The following is a 17138-nucleotide window of genomic DNA, read 5'->3' on the forward strand; positions in this document are numbered from 1 at the left end:
GACAGTTGACATCTGATCACCGAACTGCATTGACATACGCTCCGATCTCTGTAGGAGCCAGTGCTGGCGATTTAAATAAAGAACACTCTTCAACCCGTTGCAGCGAGTCCGGGAGTTCTTTACATTTATATAGATAATAAAGCCCAAATAATTTGCTCTGCGACACAACACTCACAACCAGGCAAACGACTACTGTTGCCACCCATGGAAAGTTTCTCCACGCGCGCAAAATGTCCTTCTGAGTGATAACTGAAAAGTAGCCACCCTATTTATTTTCGCAAGGATTGAGATTACAATTTCACCGCTATTCAATAGATTGAAACTGCCTCTATGCTGCTTGTTCCAAATCTGTGTTGAGCATGGATTGTGCACTTCAGTATGCAAGCTCAACTTTGCCCACAAGAGGGCAATGTCCCCAATGGCTTATTCAAGGATGTTCAATTCACCCAAGTCCCTCGTTTCTGTCCATAACCCGGAACCGGCGCGCGAAGAGAGGCTTCTTCCCTTTTCCGGTCAATCATTCTCCAGTGCAGACTGATCGCCGGCTGTGGACAGAAAGGAGTAGAGAAGAGAGCCATGGAGTCCGGTGAGGAAGGTGGTTCGGGAGTGATGAAAAGGGGGAGCAGGGGTGGAGATTGAACCAATCGATTGACCGAGTAGGGGGCCTTAGACGTAGGGGGTTCGTGAGTTTTAGGTTTACATAGCTGTCAAGGTTTCGGATTGCCTATGTGTGACATTTTTATAATTTCAGTGTAATTATGAGTGACACTTTCTCGCACGCAAAATCAAGCAATAAAGACGATGGAAGCATATAAAATATCAGAAATTACACCCATTTGAGCAATGAGAAACTCTAAGCAGCTTTTAAAACTGCTGCATAGCACCAGAAATGGAATGCCTCTAACGTAGTGCTCTTAGAGGTGCTGCCTGGAGGCTGTGAGTCGTTGCAGCCATGCCTCAGCTTCAGGGTTTTAAGGGAAGCAAAGGGGTGTGAAAAAGCTTCATACACATAGTTGCGACATTTTCAGATTATGTGACATTTCCATGGTTTCAGTGCACTTATGAGTGACACTCAACTGCCAAATGTGTGACACTTACTGTGACATTTTATTGCAAGTAAAACCAAGGGGTGAAGTGCATGAAAAGAGATAAGTATAAGAACTTACACCCTTTTGATCAACGAGAAGCACTAAAAAATCCCTTCAAATGGAAGATTAAGAAACTGATAAAAAATGATTTTGTGCCCGGAAGATATAAAAGTAAATACATCAGAAAACGTCTCACACTTCCAGGCCATTGTACCTTACAGCACCCTAATAGGTAAGCACATGCTACACAGATCCAATGAAGACTGGGCAGATAGTGTTCCAGTGTGTACAAAAATAAGCAAAATCACTTGAGGCTGGTAAATAATTTTCCCCTTTATCTTTACATACTTCAGAGAACAAATACAAATAGAAAGCAGTTTTAAATGTATTCTAGAGCTGATCCATGACTAATAAGCTAATACAGAAATGTCATGTTATAAGTGAATAAATACTATTTTGTGTTCCGAGCACAGTCCCGGGCACACGCAATGGGGCTATCACAATGTTGTGCAAGTCTTGTTCAATTACAGTTGTAGTGGTCGACACCGGTATGAGGTTGAAAAGTTATTTATTGAAGCAATGACCGTATTGAAACCAACAACCAGCCGACACGTTTTTCGTCACTAGGAAAGGTCCCGTGACTCTTCAGGGCTGTCACGTGTCTGAAGAAATGAGGAGAAACGGGCCCCAAAAAACGGTGATAATTCCAACCCAGTCTGGGGTGTTTGGTAGAATCTATGGAATTGATGAGAAGACGTGAAGGTGCTCTTGGTCGCAGTATGCAGTGAGTTAGCGCTGCTTCATATAAAAGATGCTAGTGGGTAGTAGAGGCCGCGGGTGTGTCATGGGCCTGTGGCCATAGAAACGTTGAGAAGAGCCGAGGCGGGTGCACCGGATGGCATGTGGATGTGTGTGAGCCCAGGAGCTGAGTAAGCGTACTTCCAGTGTCTGGCGGACGGTGGTACTCGGGCGCCAATAGGCGGCGGGTGGCGCGGAGCCTGAGAGGAGAATAGTTGTGGTGATCCACAAGGCAAAAAGTACTGTAAGGCACTGGAAGTACGCTTACTCAGCTCCTGGGATCACACGCATCCACATGCCGTCCAGTGCACCTGCCTCGACTCTTCTCAACGTTTCTATGGCCACTGGCCCATGACGCAACCGCAGCCTCTACTACTCACTAGCATCTTTTACATGACATAGCGCTAACTCCCTGCGTACTACGACCAAGAGCACCTTCACGTCTTCTCATCAATTCCATAGATTCTACCACACACCCCAGACCGGGTTGGAATTATCACCGTTTTTTTGGGGCCCGTTTCTCCTCATTTCTTCAGACACGTAAAAGCCCTGAAGAGTCACGGAACCTTTCCTAGTGACGTAACACGTGTCGGCTGGTTGTTTGTTTCAATACGGTCGTTGCTTCATTAAATAACTTTTCAACCTCATACTGTTGTCGACCACTACAACTGTAATTGGTGATATCCCCATTACGTGTGCCCGGGACTGTGCTCATTTTACAGTGTGGATCATTTGATTCATACAACTCTGGGGGTTATCGGGTAATTTCCCCGACCTGGCAGCACCGTTCCTACACAGGTCAATAGAAGACATCACACGCATTAGTCTGAACGCCATTTATCCTGACTTCACTAAATACCCTACCCTTCACTATTTTGTGTTCCGTTCAATTCAGTATCACGTCCAGGCACATGCAGACGCTTGAAGGAACAAGTAAACTTCTCTTGGAAAGTTGTCAAGACTAGGCAGAGTCCTTGACACACCAGCCATTCCACCACCTGGGAGTGTGTCTCAAAGCTGACTGCTTTGCCAGCTAACTTGATTTACACACAGCTGCGATGTGTCTCGAGGCATTAGCTGGGGGAGGGAGCGATAGGTTAGTGCTGCAGTTTAAAGCTGTTTCAGAGCACACAATGAGTCACAGGCAGCTCTCCTTAGGAGCATCCTGCACTGGCTTAAGGTATTTTCAATGGCTAGAGTACCCCTAAATGTTGTTTTCTGGCAGGCAGTAGGCTGCCGTGAGCAGCAGCAATGTCTTCCTGGGGGGCAGTGAAGCAGGCTGGAGTAAAATCAAAATCATTCTGTCTGGCTCCAGTTATGCGCGCCGACGACCCTGTTGACGCTTGTTTAGCACACAGCGAGTGCACATGCCAGTTAGGTGCCATGTGGACCAGAGGACGCCAGCCTCACTTTCTCTTGTCAGTCAGGCACCAGAACAAACAGAAAAGTTTAATTTGCCCACTACATATTGATTGGGCATAATCCTATCCCAACAGAAACTGACTGCAGTGCAGCCCGAGTGGCATGGATCATTCAGTGCAGACGCAGTGCTAGGTGATTAAATTACTGCTGGATATAGACTTGTTGTTGTCCTCTGAGACAGCCACGTCACATGAGTTTGCGCTGTAGCTCGGGCTGAGGTACGCCTCGCTGATTGAATGCAACCAGCCCCTGGGCAACGTTGCAGTGCCAACTCTAATTTAGTAGTTGGTTGCAATGCTTCCCAAACTGTATGCAGCAGGCTGCGGGCAGGAAGCACACAGTGTGTGCATAGCACTCACCAGGCTCGCGCTGCTTTACTTAATGGAGCACAGCTCCAACATCTGTCTCGGCTTATGCCACGCAGTGCCAATGGTGTCAGGAGGCGCTATAAATGTGTGACATGCATTTTAGTGCGGCGAACCGGACCACCACACTAAAATGCATTAGTCTAACACCTGATGCGTGGTACTTGGCAGGGCTAGGCTTAGGGGAATTAATGGTTGCTTCAGTGCTGACAGGCTAACTAGGGACTCCAAAGTTCATATCCTGGAGCATGTATGTGCTCCTCCCCATGCAGAGGAAGACGACGAAGTTCCAATTTTTGATAAAGAATCCCTCCGCTTTCTTTGAATGAGGGTCCTCTATGATTTTTTTGGAGAGGTACTGGTAGTCTCCTGGCTTTGAGGGGGCTCGTGGTGCCCCACATTTTTAAGAGGGTTGTGATACCCCATAGTTATAAAAGGCTTAGGTTTACCCCCTAGTTTGAGGAACTATGTAAAGTCCGCCAACCCCCTATTTTAAGGGGGTTGTGATGTCACTCGTGCCTACGGTTTTCAGGGATTGTGCTGTTTCCAATAAGTCTAATGGGGTTTGTTGATTCGCATACCCATTTGGCCGAAAGTGCGTGTTAGCCCCCACCATTTCTTTTGACTTTGAGTGTTAGCCATCTAACTGAGCAGGTTTCAGGTGGGTGAATTATTCCATTTAGGTGCATGGGCTTTTTCAGCCCCCTTCTTAGGTTGAGGAGGTTTGTGGTGATTCCCTAGTGTGTCCATTGGTTAATGGGGTTAGCGGTGATCCTGCTTTAGGTTGATGGCTTTTGTGAGAATCCCCTCCTTAGGCTGACGATGCTTGTGAGTTCTCTGCACACCCTTTTAGGCTGATGCGATTACTGGGCCCTTGCTCCTAAGCTGGGAGGTTTGGTGGAGACTACTTAGACTGGTGGGTTTGTGAGGGCCCACCGCCTTTAGACCGAGGGGTGGGAGGTGGTTGTGAGTGTTCCTTCTCTTTGAGAGAGGGGCATTTATGAGGCTCCCCACCCATGGACTGGGGGGGGGGATGTTAATGAAGGCACATGCCACAGGACGGTGGGACTTTGCGAGTGCCTCCACCCCACCCGGCTCACGTTTTTGTGAGGTTTGGCATATGTAATACCTTATATATTGTGTAGCGTCCTCCCCAGCCTGGGCTCCTGCCAATGACTATGCCACACACTGAGCTTGGTGTTGCATGTCTTTATTAGTCTGTGTGTAACGGCAAACTCAACATTCTGAACCTGCATTTACTGCAGTACACTCTTAACGCTTATGTCAGTTCAACAGAGTCCATTAAGAGCCCAAAGAGCTTTGTCATTGCTAACTCGCACGACACTACACACTGTACCTGTAGGTGGACTTGTGGCAACTTGTGATCTTTGAATGTTGGTGGAGCTTATTTGCCACAGGTTCCAGGGAGCGAGTAAATTAAGCCCAATTTCTGCAAAGATGGTTCTGGAGATCTCCACTGGAAAACTTTTTGAAAAAAATATGGGGAACGAGTGCATCATGAAGCACAATTTTAACACAAACTTTCTAAAAACCATAGGATGTAAAAAGGCTTGGGTGGCTAATCAACAGAGGAGCTTGAGTGGTACCCTGTCTAATGTGAACAGCCGCATAATGCAAATTGCCTCTGCCCACACCTGATATTTGTTTCATTCAGCCATGTTCATGTCAAAACTGTGTTTTTGTGAACACTGCCTGACTGCTGTTTATCCATCTCAATCTTTCGATGCTCCTGATAATGGGATGAGGACGTTTACCACTAGTTGACCTCATTAGTTTTTCAGAGATTTCTCATTCGCCCCTGTGTATGTTAAGAATTAAGTGTTCCCTTACCAGGATGTTATGATGTCTATCTCCTTATACTGAGAATTTTATACAGTATGCCAATACCATTGATGCTGCCTCTATGCCATGGCCCATGTAAAAAAACAAACATACCTTGGGTGTTTTTCCTGGGGCCAAGAATTGGGTGTCCCCATGTGACTAGAATTACTTCCAACATATCATTTTCAGCATTTTGCCAAGAGGGCCCTCTGATGCCAAGAGTTCTCTAATATGCCAGTATGTTGGCATGGTTGCCCCCATAAGCAAAGACAATTAACACTCCTTCTTCCTGTCTCTGACCCACCCAACCCAAGCCTTATTCATTCTAACTCACTCAGAACTTTGCACTCTGTCGCTTAGTGATACATTCTCTCAACTTCATTCAGTCTCACCCACTCCCAATCACGTAGATGCACACTCATGCACAGAGAAGCTAGATTTTCTGTTTACTTACTGTGCTTCCTTTATTGGTGACTCCATGTCCGCAGCAGGGCAGGAATTTAATCGTGAATATAGGAACCCGCAGGGCAGGAATTCTGTGCTGCAGATGAGTAACAATGCCACAAGGCCAGAATTAACAAGGGGAAGCCCTCTCCCTCCTGTTTCATTGGCCTAAAGGGTGCACTGATTAGTACCCTGGTAGGCACATTTTAGCAGAGGTATGACTCTGCCTGAGCCATTCTAAGTATGCCTGCTAAATAATATGGATTGTGCTTGTCTGAAGGTGCACCCCCTAAGTATGCCCTCACACGTGCAATCCAAGCATCCACCTTCCGAGCGCCTTGCTCTTAACAGCACACTACAGATGGGTTGTGGTGCAAGACTTCTTCTATCATTTGGAGAATCAGAGAGGGCTGACATGCACGCAAGCAGTGTTCATAAAAAAACTGAAAATAAAATAGCAGTAACGACAGTGAATATATGTATTACGTAGTGGCTCATGGGTGGGGGGGATGGAGGGGGGGAAAACGCCCAGTGATGTCTGCCATCGTCTACAGGCTTTTGATATTCCTTCCAGCAAACACTTGCTGGCATGTTCTTTTTAACCCCTTTTATTTTCAGTGATTTTAAATACATTGCAGCTTTGGACAACAGATGCGGTTACATTTCCATGGCTTAAATGAGGACGATTATTTTTCAACAACTTATTTCTAATACAGTGTATTCATCACCAGGTTTAACGTTGGAAAAGACCGCTTTATTTGCCAAAAACTTAAAATCAGAACCTCGGTACGTGCTTGCCCAGAATGTTGCCTCCAGCAATGATCCCCTCGAGATGTGTGTCCACAGGCAAACAATCCAGGATACAGTGCATGTGTTCCAGCACGCCATACCCGCGGAAGGGAAGCCCGTCACCAATCAGAAAAACTCTGGTAAGAAAGCCCCAACTGCTGAATGGTAAATACTTTTAAAATACTTTGCATAACCACTGTGTTGTCCATATGAAGAAAAGTAATTGAATTGTGCTAATGTCACACAGCATTGGAACTTGCAGAGAGTATTTTGTTTCAGCTCTTTATAATTCTTGCCTACGTTGTTTGCTGGGCCTTACCAAAATGGCTGTTGGTAGCAGTTTGGTCAAAGAAAGTTGTTTGTATGATTTAGCATTGGGTAGACTTTATTGCACCACGAAAACTTAAAACATTTGCTTTGCAGACCAACAACATCTCGGAAAAGCTTATTAATGCATACCATAGAGCTCTTTCTACATATTTGCCTTGTCCTCGGCTGCTTATCTCACCGTGGCCATTCACTTACAGCAGAGCCGAGTGGGCTGTCGAACATAAGTGAACAAATTCGTAGCCGAAAAAATCTTGGTTTCTAAGACTGTTATTGGTTTTGAATCTGTTTGTTAAAATACTCTAGATAGTTATAGAAGGTGTTTTACTTCTGGTACTGTATGAAGAAACGTATTTTTCGATGATAATTTCATACTGGTAATGTTTGCTCAAAGCAGGTACACTGGACTTCTTTTAGCTTCTCTACAGCCAGTTCGTTTTAGGGGACTGTTACTGTGTTGGCTATGTTCCTTTTGCTCAGAAAGACATCAGGCAGTGAGTGCTCCTTCCACGTTTCTACTGTGAATGCTTCTGTCTGTCATGAGATGCAATTCACTGGTCTTTATTCCTGACCTTTTTCATTTCTCTGCAGCTGACAGTCATAATAATGAATGTGTTGGCCTCTTATATGCATACTGTGACAACACCCAGATCCTGGAAATCTTAGATAGTATATGGGATTTATCAGCATCTGAATATCAAGAACTAGATATTGAGAAAAGTATGAAACCTCAATTCTTCAAAAACAGAATTACACAGGTCCGAAAATGTCCATTTAAATGGGAGAGGAGTTGTCCTAACGCTTAGGGTGGTCGACCTCTAATCTGGGGAACCGAGGTCGAGCCTCGGCAAGGACACGCAACATACTGTGATTCTGGCCACATCACTTAATCTCCCTGTGCCTGACAAAAATGAATGTGTCCTCATGTAACGCAACTGGTCCTCATGTAACGCAACTGGTGCTGGTGTAAAGCACGCTGGTACCCCATACCTTCGGGTCAAGTTTGCGCTATATAAAACTCCGTAAAAAAAAAAATACAATACAGATCCATGATCGTTTCTATATTCAATATTAAAGTTCTTTTTTTTTAAGAGTGGAGTGAGTTCAGAGTATTATATTGTTTAATTACATAAATATATACAGAGCCGAGCTCTCGCTGGGATCAGATTCTTCTTCCAAGGTATGAACAGGTCCGTATTCATACTTTCTGTGCGTGTTGCTGCACGACACAATCCACAAATGTGCTTGCAGTTCATTAAATATAGTATCGAAATCCTAAAATAATGCAGGAAAGTGTCTCGAATGCTTTAGTGAGTTATGACTGTCATCATTTCTGAAAACAATATCTAAGTTTTCTTTTCTAGATCATATGGAAGCAGGTAAATTTAATTTAGGATCTGAGATTGATGACGTTAAGTGGCTGAATGAGCAGGACCTCTGATATTACATTGGTTTATCTTTAAAATTAGCATTGTGTGTTTCCTCATCTTTTGGTCCTGAGCACCACACCTCTCCAGGACTGGCAAAGATCCAGCTTATGGTGCAGGTTGAACACAAACCACTGAATGAACAATAGCAGTTAATTTTTTAGGTCGTCATTTTATTAATACATTTTTATGTGGTTTCGTATACATTTTCATGCGTTTTCGTAAAAAGAAGACAAACTGAACAGGTGCCAACTCGTTTTACAGGCGCAATATCTTCTCAAGGCAACGTGGGTACCGTTTTGCTTCCACTGGTAACAGTAAACCCATGATGCCTGAAGAACACTTAAGTCTCAGAACGAGACATGACCAGTGGAGATGACATTTTGAATTATTGTAACTGGATCTGATTGGCTTTGAGTGATTTTTATTAAGAAAAACTCGTCTGGTCGAATTACCTCACATAGACACTCAGCAATAGGACTGTGCTAAGACAGTCCAGTATTGGTGATCTAACAGAGTATATCAGAGATGGCGTGGACTCTCCATTGGCCAAAAACAGTGCACTAAAGCAAATGGAAGGTTTTTTATTTGAAAGGGTTAGTGTGCAGATGGCATAAAGCTGCCAGGACTTGATGAAGGGTACATGCTGAAGGGGGTCACATGGCAAACGCCACATCATTGCTTAATGATAGATCAAGCATGGGCAAGCACGTTTTCTTCACCCTTGAGTATATAGATAACTGGAAGAACAGAGTCCAAGAACACTCCAAACTGCATAGTTGTGTTGAATTAATAATTAAACTGCTGCTATTGCACTTTCATGTTGGTAAATTGTGGGTTGACAATATTTTTTGTCCTAGTCTGGTTACAGAGTAGGTGCTCCATGCTGCATAATTTATAATTTCGTAGGAATGTGTGAAACAAATGCGCAAGGAAAATTGCACTTGGTGTAGTGATTAGTTAGTAATTAACTACTCCAAGCAGCATAAAAGGCATCCTGAAGGTGGAAACGCATGTTAACGTAATTCCGTTAGGTCTGAGTTAATTTTTGAGATTCCGCTGAAATGACCTTTACGAAGGCTTTGCTGCTCCCATCACATCTGCTGTACGATGATACATGTGCATCTTCTAACCTTTGTAGATTTGAAAAAAAATAAAACGCAGGAATACTCTATCTACGTTTTTTAAATATGCTTCCCTAGGCTAATCTTCCATCACATCTGCCAAAGACACCTAACCTTCGTGGGTTTGAGTACCTGTCTCCAGAGTGGTTTGGTCTGCTCTGATGATGATATTCTTTGAACAGTAAGTGATTGTTTTGTAAGTGAGTCTTATACTGGAGCGATAGTTTGTATTTTAACTCACAAATACATAATAGAGGGGACCGAATTGGCTATCTTTTCAGTTCTGGTAAAAAGAAATGAATACTTAAGGATGACGCTTTGTGTATAGGCCACACTGCAAACATAATTAAAAACTTGATTGTGTTTTGGTTCTCCTCAGAAATTAAGGTGTGATTGGCATTTGTGAAATGTCTGGTTTAGACAGAGCCTAAAACTTGTACATATGTCACAATGCCCACAAAGTTTGTTTTTTCCGTTGATGCCATATACAAATGTTTGATTTATGTGACCGTTATGATTTTTTTTTAGAACCCAAAGGGAAAAGGGTTTGATCTGGGAGGAACACAAAGATGATAGGTAGTTTTGTTGTGATAAATACAATTGGTCTTATTAAAGTGATATGGTCACAGGGTAAGGAAAAGAAGACTCATCATGCCCAGTAATGTTGCAGCTCTTTTATAATTATGATGAAACATGATTTAAATGATTTTCCTTTTAACTCAGGTGTACCTTTTTACGAAATGCGTGTAGAAGAATTGCCTTTGATGTGTGTGTGTGTTCTTTTTATTTTAGAGTATTCTCATAGACACTTTAGCTTAGATTTTTATTAATCATATTTAATTTTATGGTGCTTAAGATTACCTTAATATGATTCTTATCAATTGGTGTTGTATATGTTATATGATGTGTACTTTTATGGTTTTTATTAACCAAATAAAGTGGATTTGACTGAAATGGTCAAACAAAAATATCCTGGTTCTCAAAAAAAATAAAAAATAGGAAGATTGCAGCATCTTCGCTCTGCATCACATCCGACCTGCAAAGACAAGCTTGACAACTTTGTGAGCTTTTATGCTTAAGGTACAAAACAGTTGAATTGGCATTCCATAAATTAGGGGCAGTATAATTATGCGGCAGGCGAAAGCCAAGTTATGCAGCAGGGTTGAGTAAACTAATTATTCTGCAAGAATAGGCAAATTATGCTGCATAATGGAACACATTTTGCTATATAATTACTTCATTATTTTGTCACTTTTACACTGCTTGGGCATTGGTTGCACCTCTTTCGTACCAGTTTAACACACCAATATAGCAATAAGCAACAGAAAGGTGACCAGCCAAACTTTGCAAAGGGCCTGCCATTGTGCGGCGACACGTCACGGCATTTTTTAACCGTTTGAGCTAGAAACAAATGTTCTTTTTGTTAAAATCTGTGATTATGCAGCAGCTGATGGATTATGTGGCAAATCTATAATTATGCTAAAAACGCTGCGCGGCCGCACAGTCTCATCATTCCAGTGGCACTGCATAAAACACAGTGGCATTAAAGCAAATGCTGTAACTTAAATAGCAGAGTGAACATTTATTTGTGGTTAATCCCAATCTGCAAAAAAGCAAGCTTTCAAGCATCGTGTTCGTAAATGAAGCTGCCATAAGTTTGTTTGATACTGTCTGCGAAATCATAGTGCTCCAATAAAATTAGGTTTCATAAAAGGAAAGGAGTTAGAGGAGTAAGATATGAGAAAGAAAGCTGAGAAGAGAAACTGTTGGCGTGACTCGGTGGAAGTAATCTTGAGAAGCAAAGGGGTCTTAATTGTCTGTTTGTACAACCGAGGACATGAAATGGTGGTTCTAAATGAGGGAGGAGATCTAGTTTACGATGTGCTGCTCATGGAGAGAAATGAATATTTTGAAAGAATTACATGAGATCATCAAACCCGGTCTTTCGGAAAGTTTAATTTTCCTGGCTCATGGATAAGCAACACACTTGAGTAGTAATAAGAAATGTGGCAGTGTTGAGAAATATAGTGCTGTGAACATTTCACAGGAATCGAAAGAAAGTTGAAAATTTGAACCAGTCCAAGTTAATGCTGAAAAAAGTTCCAATACATGAAAGATTTGCACTGTTAATTGAAGACCTAGCAGTTCTCTGCTGTAATGGAGGAGCAGTTGGGGCCTGGCAGCACTGTACACTTTTCAGTGTTAGTCAAGTACAATATGTATGAATCTTTCATTACTGCATAGCTGAATCTGTGTGGTTGGGGGCAGGAAGTGCCAATTAACTGGCAACTCTTGAAAACCATATACCTCAATGGCTGCCAACGAGCTGCACACTGTAAAGTTATCAGCTGTGGATATCACGTTTGCTTGTTTTATTTGCAGCAGAAATTCTGCATTTGAGAAAAAATAATGCCTTGTACTGCCCAAATGCTTCAGAGGCGTGCCTTAAACATACTGTACTGATTTTCTGCTGCCTGCATTCTAGACTTCTGTGCCTTCTTGATCGCTGTTTAGTCTAACTTTGTTAGTTGTAATTTTGTGAGGGTTGCAAATAAAGCACCTGCCACTGTGAATGAGAGAGACTGCTGCAGTTATAGTCAATTGGGCTGTGTACAGGCTTGGGATACTTTTGAGACTTTTCCTGTGAGTCATTTTTAGTCGAGCCTACTTGGCAGCACAAGCTATCTGGTTGTAAAAGACGTATTGTGGGCTTACCAAGAACTTCGCAGAGCTTAAATGTGCCCATTGCTTTCCATTAGTTGGCTTTATTGTCACTAATTTGCTTGCTTCGATTTAATGGCGGTCGCTGCTCGAGTGTCTGAACAGGACTACTGATCTCCTGGCCAGAGTTCCTGCTCTCTGCCCCAGTAGCTCCACTGTTGTGCTGCTGCCCTTGTGTAGGTAGGTGTTTGAGGCCCTCCTCCACCCGCAGGATCCTGCCTGCGCCTCATCCCTGGTGGTCCAGTGGATGAGCCTTGCTCTTCTGCTGGTCCGCTGTTTTTCTGTCTCTGTGTTTGTGCCCGTTTTTAGGTCTCGCCTAGTGTTGCAACGCATGCGCTGCTTGCTTTGCGAGGCATGCTGTATTACGGTATTTTTTTTAGAAGTGGTGTGGAAGCCCCGCCCATATTTTTCATTGGCTGGCGTCATCATCCATGGTAAATGCTGGCTTCCGATTGATAATGATACTTCTTAGTCCCTCCTTGTTACCGCCCTGTCCCCTTTTGGAATTGCCCATCAGGACTGGATCTTTTACTTCGCTCCTAACAGGGCACTATTTTCTTTAGTAAATAATGTGGGACACTGCTGGCGCCTGAATTTGCAGCGCGCTAACACAGCACTTGCGGGAAAATGGCGGGTGCTACTTGTATATGGAATTCGCAATGTGCTTTCATTTTAATAATACTCGCTTGGCGCCAGCTTGGTGAATGGCGGAGCAGCACCCTCCCTGTTGCTGCTCAGTGATGCTCGTTTTACTTCTATAGTGAGCGCAGTGCCAGCTTCAGGGTCACCGCGCTCTTATTGCTTTTTAAATAATTTTAAAACTGAACACGGCGCCGCTTCAAGAACACCGGGCTCGGTTTCTTTTTCTGTTTTTTCTTTACATTAACACAAAGCGCAGAGCCTGCTTCAAGGACACGGCGCTCAGTGTTCAAGTTAAAAAATAGTGCGGTGTCCTTTAAGTGGCGCCGCGATCAGTTTTAAAGTTAAGCAAGCATTTGCAATGCAATATGTCTCACATTTATGTGAGTCTAAGCTATTGGCATTGTCATTTAGAATTCCAAAAGCTTAAACTTGCGTAAATGCGAGACCTATTACATTGCAAATGATTGAGTTAAAGAATCATCGTGCACAGCGAATGGCGGTTTCCGTTATTGCGTGCAGTGAGTGGACACCTTTGTGTACAACAAACTGGGTAGCAGGTCAATTTCGTGTAACGTTGGAGTGGAGTGTCGTTTCAGGGTGGCTTACTCTCCGTGTATGGTGTGTGTGTGTGATACAGCGAGGGGGCAGTGCGAAGTTCCCGAGTTTTGCGCTTGAATGGTGTGTTTTTTTTATCTGTATAATATTGAGGACAACATGTCCCTGCTGGGGACTGTGAGGCTCGGTGGGGGTTGCACCTACTTGTCCTGTGTTCGTCTGCAGCCCTTTATAAATGAGGACAGAGGCCGTGGGGCGGTCTGTGAGGGCCAAAAGTTCATTGATCAGCTGCCTTTAGGGCCCAGGAAAAGTGTGCCACTACCGTGATAGTGTGATGTAAGGCACATGTAGTAGTGTCAGCAGTGTGTGCTGTCCCGAGGATAATGTAAATACATCATCTGGGGAAGGGGTGCAGCTGTGGGGGATCGATGCAGTAAAAGCAATGTGTAGCTGGGTGAAGTATGAATGCAGGTTTGAAGAGGGGTGTGAGCGCTGCGAGGGTTCGAGTGAATGCAGGGCCCGTGGAGGGGTCACAGCATAGTGCAACTGTGGGAATAGAGTGAATGCAGGCCCCGTGAAGGGGTGCCCCTACAATGCAGCTGTGGTGGGTGGAGGGTAGGCGAATACAGAGCTCATGATTTGGCGCTTGAACATGATATGATGCACCTTAATGACGGGATGTACGCGTATTACTAAAAAAAACGCATGCATGTTTAGCTAAGCCCTTGCCATCCTGATAATCCTCTCTGCCAGACACACTTGTGCCCACCACCCACCCAGTCAGGCTAATGTTCAGCTTCCTTTTGACTGAAACGTTCCCCCTGAGGCAGATGCAGTGACTTATTCTCGGCAGTAGATGTCTCATTTCTGCTAGGCCCTGTGGTATCTTTGAACGAGGATGCCTTTTTCTATCGGTGTGGCTGCATAGCTAGGCCTCACTGATCCCTGTTTATTAAGTCATTACGACTTCCAGGAAAAGCTTACTTCGGAATGCATGATGGAATATTTTTCATCTTAAAAGAACACCCAATCACCCTGCTGTCATTACTTTCTGTGCGCGTTACTCCTTTTTTATGTTTCTCAGAAATTGCAAAGCCAACAAGTGTAATTAACAACATTTGTAAAAAGCATTTGCAATGCAATAGGTCTCGCATTTGAGAAACTTTGACCTATTGGTATTGTAAATGACAATGCCTTTTATTACTGCTGGTTTTTTAAGCACATAAATAGAGGGCATTGTCATTTACAATGCCAATAACTCAAAATCTCGCAATTGCGAGACCTATTGCATTGCAAATGCTTGTTCTGTTTTCCTTCTGTCATTGTTATTGTGCCTGTGTATTGGTTATTTTCTGTCTATTTTTTTTATACCGTTTTCTTTGTACTGGTGCCCTTTGTCCTCCGCGCCTGTTTTTGTTGCCCTTTTCCAACCGCTGCTTCCCCTGCAGCCCCTCCCCCCTGCTGGTTCCCGCCTCCCAGCTGCGCTTTTCTCCCCCTTCCCTATTTAATGGCAGTCGCGCCAAAGGTAAGCCCGTCTGCGCCCGTCCGTGATCCGACCAGCGCCATGGACCCTGGTTCTCCGACCTCCCAGCGCTACGACTCCGCTGCCCTCCTCGTACTCAACCCTGGAAGGAACAACTGCCACCTGTCTACGCCGAACACCACCCACGGCCAGTTTTCCTACCAACACTGCCGACGATCCTTCACCATCCTCCACACCCCCTCGACCACCGCACCCACGCCAGATGCCAGCACCACCGAAGCCCTGAGGTGCATCCTCCTCAACGTGCGCTCACTGCACAGACATGCTGTAGAGGTCTGAGACCTCCTCGACACCCTCTCGCCAGACATCGCCTTCTTCATGGAAACCTGACAAATGCCTCCTCCGCCCTGGACATCACTACCGCCATCTCTGACAGATACAAGATCCAAAGGAAGGACCGCTCCAACCACCCAGGAGGAGGACTCGCCATCGCACACAAGAGCTCCATCTGACCCTCCACCTCCAGCACGAGCGACTCCCCTTCCACCACCGAACACCTCCACTTCTAGATTCAAACCAGCCCCAGAACAATGCTACGCGGCACCCTAACCTACAGACCCCCCCCCCCCCCCCCCAGACCTTGCACTTCGTTCACCACTACCATCGCCAACCTCATTGCGCCCCACGCCATTGCCTCCATGGACTACATACTCATCGGAAACCTGAACTTCCACCTCGACAGCCTCATCGACCCCCCCAACTCCACCGCCCTCCTGGACAACCTAGCCAACTTCGGACTGAAACAGCTCGTCACCTCCCCTACCCACAAGGCAGGACACGCCCTCGACCTCATCTTCGCAGGAGGGAACAACATCCACTTTTGCCACATCACGCAGGCCCTCTGGACAGACCACCACTGTGTACACTTCTCGTTCAACGCTGCCACCGCTCACAAACCCACACCACGCCGAAGAAGCTGGAGCCAGATCACAGAGGAGCACCTCAACTCCACCCTCATCCACGACCTCCCTCAGCCCCCGCCTCGACCGATGCCAACTCTGCAGCCAAGGAACTACACCGGTGGATCACCAACTGCGCAGACAAGCTCGCACCCCTCCGCAACCCGGACAGACAAAGCACCCTGAAGGCCACCTGGTTCACCATCGACCTCCAAGAATCCAGACGCACCTGCAGACGTCTCAAAAGACAATGGAGGAACAGCAAAAACACTGAAGACCAGACCACCTACAAGAACGCCATGACAGAATACCACCAACTCATCAGATCCACCAAAAGGACCTTCCTCCGGAACAAAATCCTCACCAACTCCAACAACTCGAAGGAGCTCCTCAGCATCATCCAGCAATTCACCAAACCCCCACCGTAGCCACGGATGTCACACCCTCCCAGGACCTCTGCAACAAGCTCGGCACCTACGTCCACCTGAAAATCAAGACCCTCTATGACAACTTCAATGAACAAACTCCAGAAACCACCCTTTCCTCCAGCGACAACAGCCAGTCCACCATCATCGCCTGGACCCCGGTCACCACCGAAGATACCATCACGACCATGAAGAGCAGTTACTCAGAAGCCCCCACGGAACCCTGCCCGCTGCACATCTTCCACAGAGCCGCCGCCACTATAGCACCCGACCTACGACGCACCGTCAATGCCACCTTCGAATCCGGCACTTTCCCCAACAAATGGAAATGCGCATAAGTAAAGCCCCTCTTCAAGAAACCCTCTGCAGACCCGACGGATCTGAAAAACTACTGACCCATCTCTCTCCTTCGCTTCGCAGCTTAAGTCACAGAGAAGATCGTCAACGCCCAGCTGACAAACTTAATTGACAAGAGCGCCATTCTCGACTCCTCCCAATCCGGATTCCGCAGCAACCACTGCACCTAAACCTCCCTCCTCGCTGCCACTGACGACATCCCCACGCTCCTCGACCAAGGCCACACCGCGGCCCTCATCCTACTGGATCTCTACGCAGCCTTCGACACTGTCTCCCACCACACTCTAACAGCCAGACTCCACGACGTGGGCATTCAGGATTCCCCCCTACACTGTCTCTGCTCCTTCCTCACCGGCAGAACCCACAGGAT

At 45.4% G+C, this 17138-nt stretch overlaps 1 protein-coding gene across 1 annotated transcript in view; it reads left to right on the top strand.

Moving 5' to 3' along the window:
• Positions 1–454: 454 nt before the first annotated feature.
• BLMH (bleomycin hydrolase) overlaps positions 455–17138 on the top strand; it is a 512280-nt gene continuing 495596 nt past the window's right edge. The window contains exons 1-2 of the mRNA XM_085649231.1: positions 455–586; positions 6691–6888. Coding sequence (XP_085505357.1) covers positions 577–586; positions 6691–6888 — 208 coding nt within the window. The 5' untranslated portion in view covers positions 455–576. The remainder of the gene's footprint in view (positions 587–6690; positions 6889–17138) is intronic.

The sequence above is a fragment of the Triturus cristatus genome, chromosome 3_2 (genome assembly GCF_964204655.1).
Source record: "Triturus cristatus chromosome 3_2, aTriCri1.1, whole genome shotgun sequence".
NCBI classification, from domain to species: domain Eukaryota; kingdom Metazoa; phylum Chordata; class Amphibia; order Caudata; family Salamandridae; genus Triturus; species Triturus cristatus.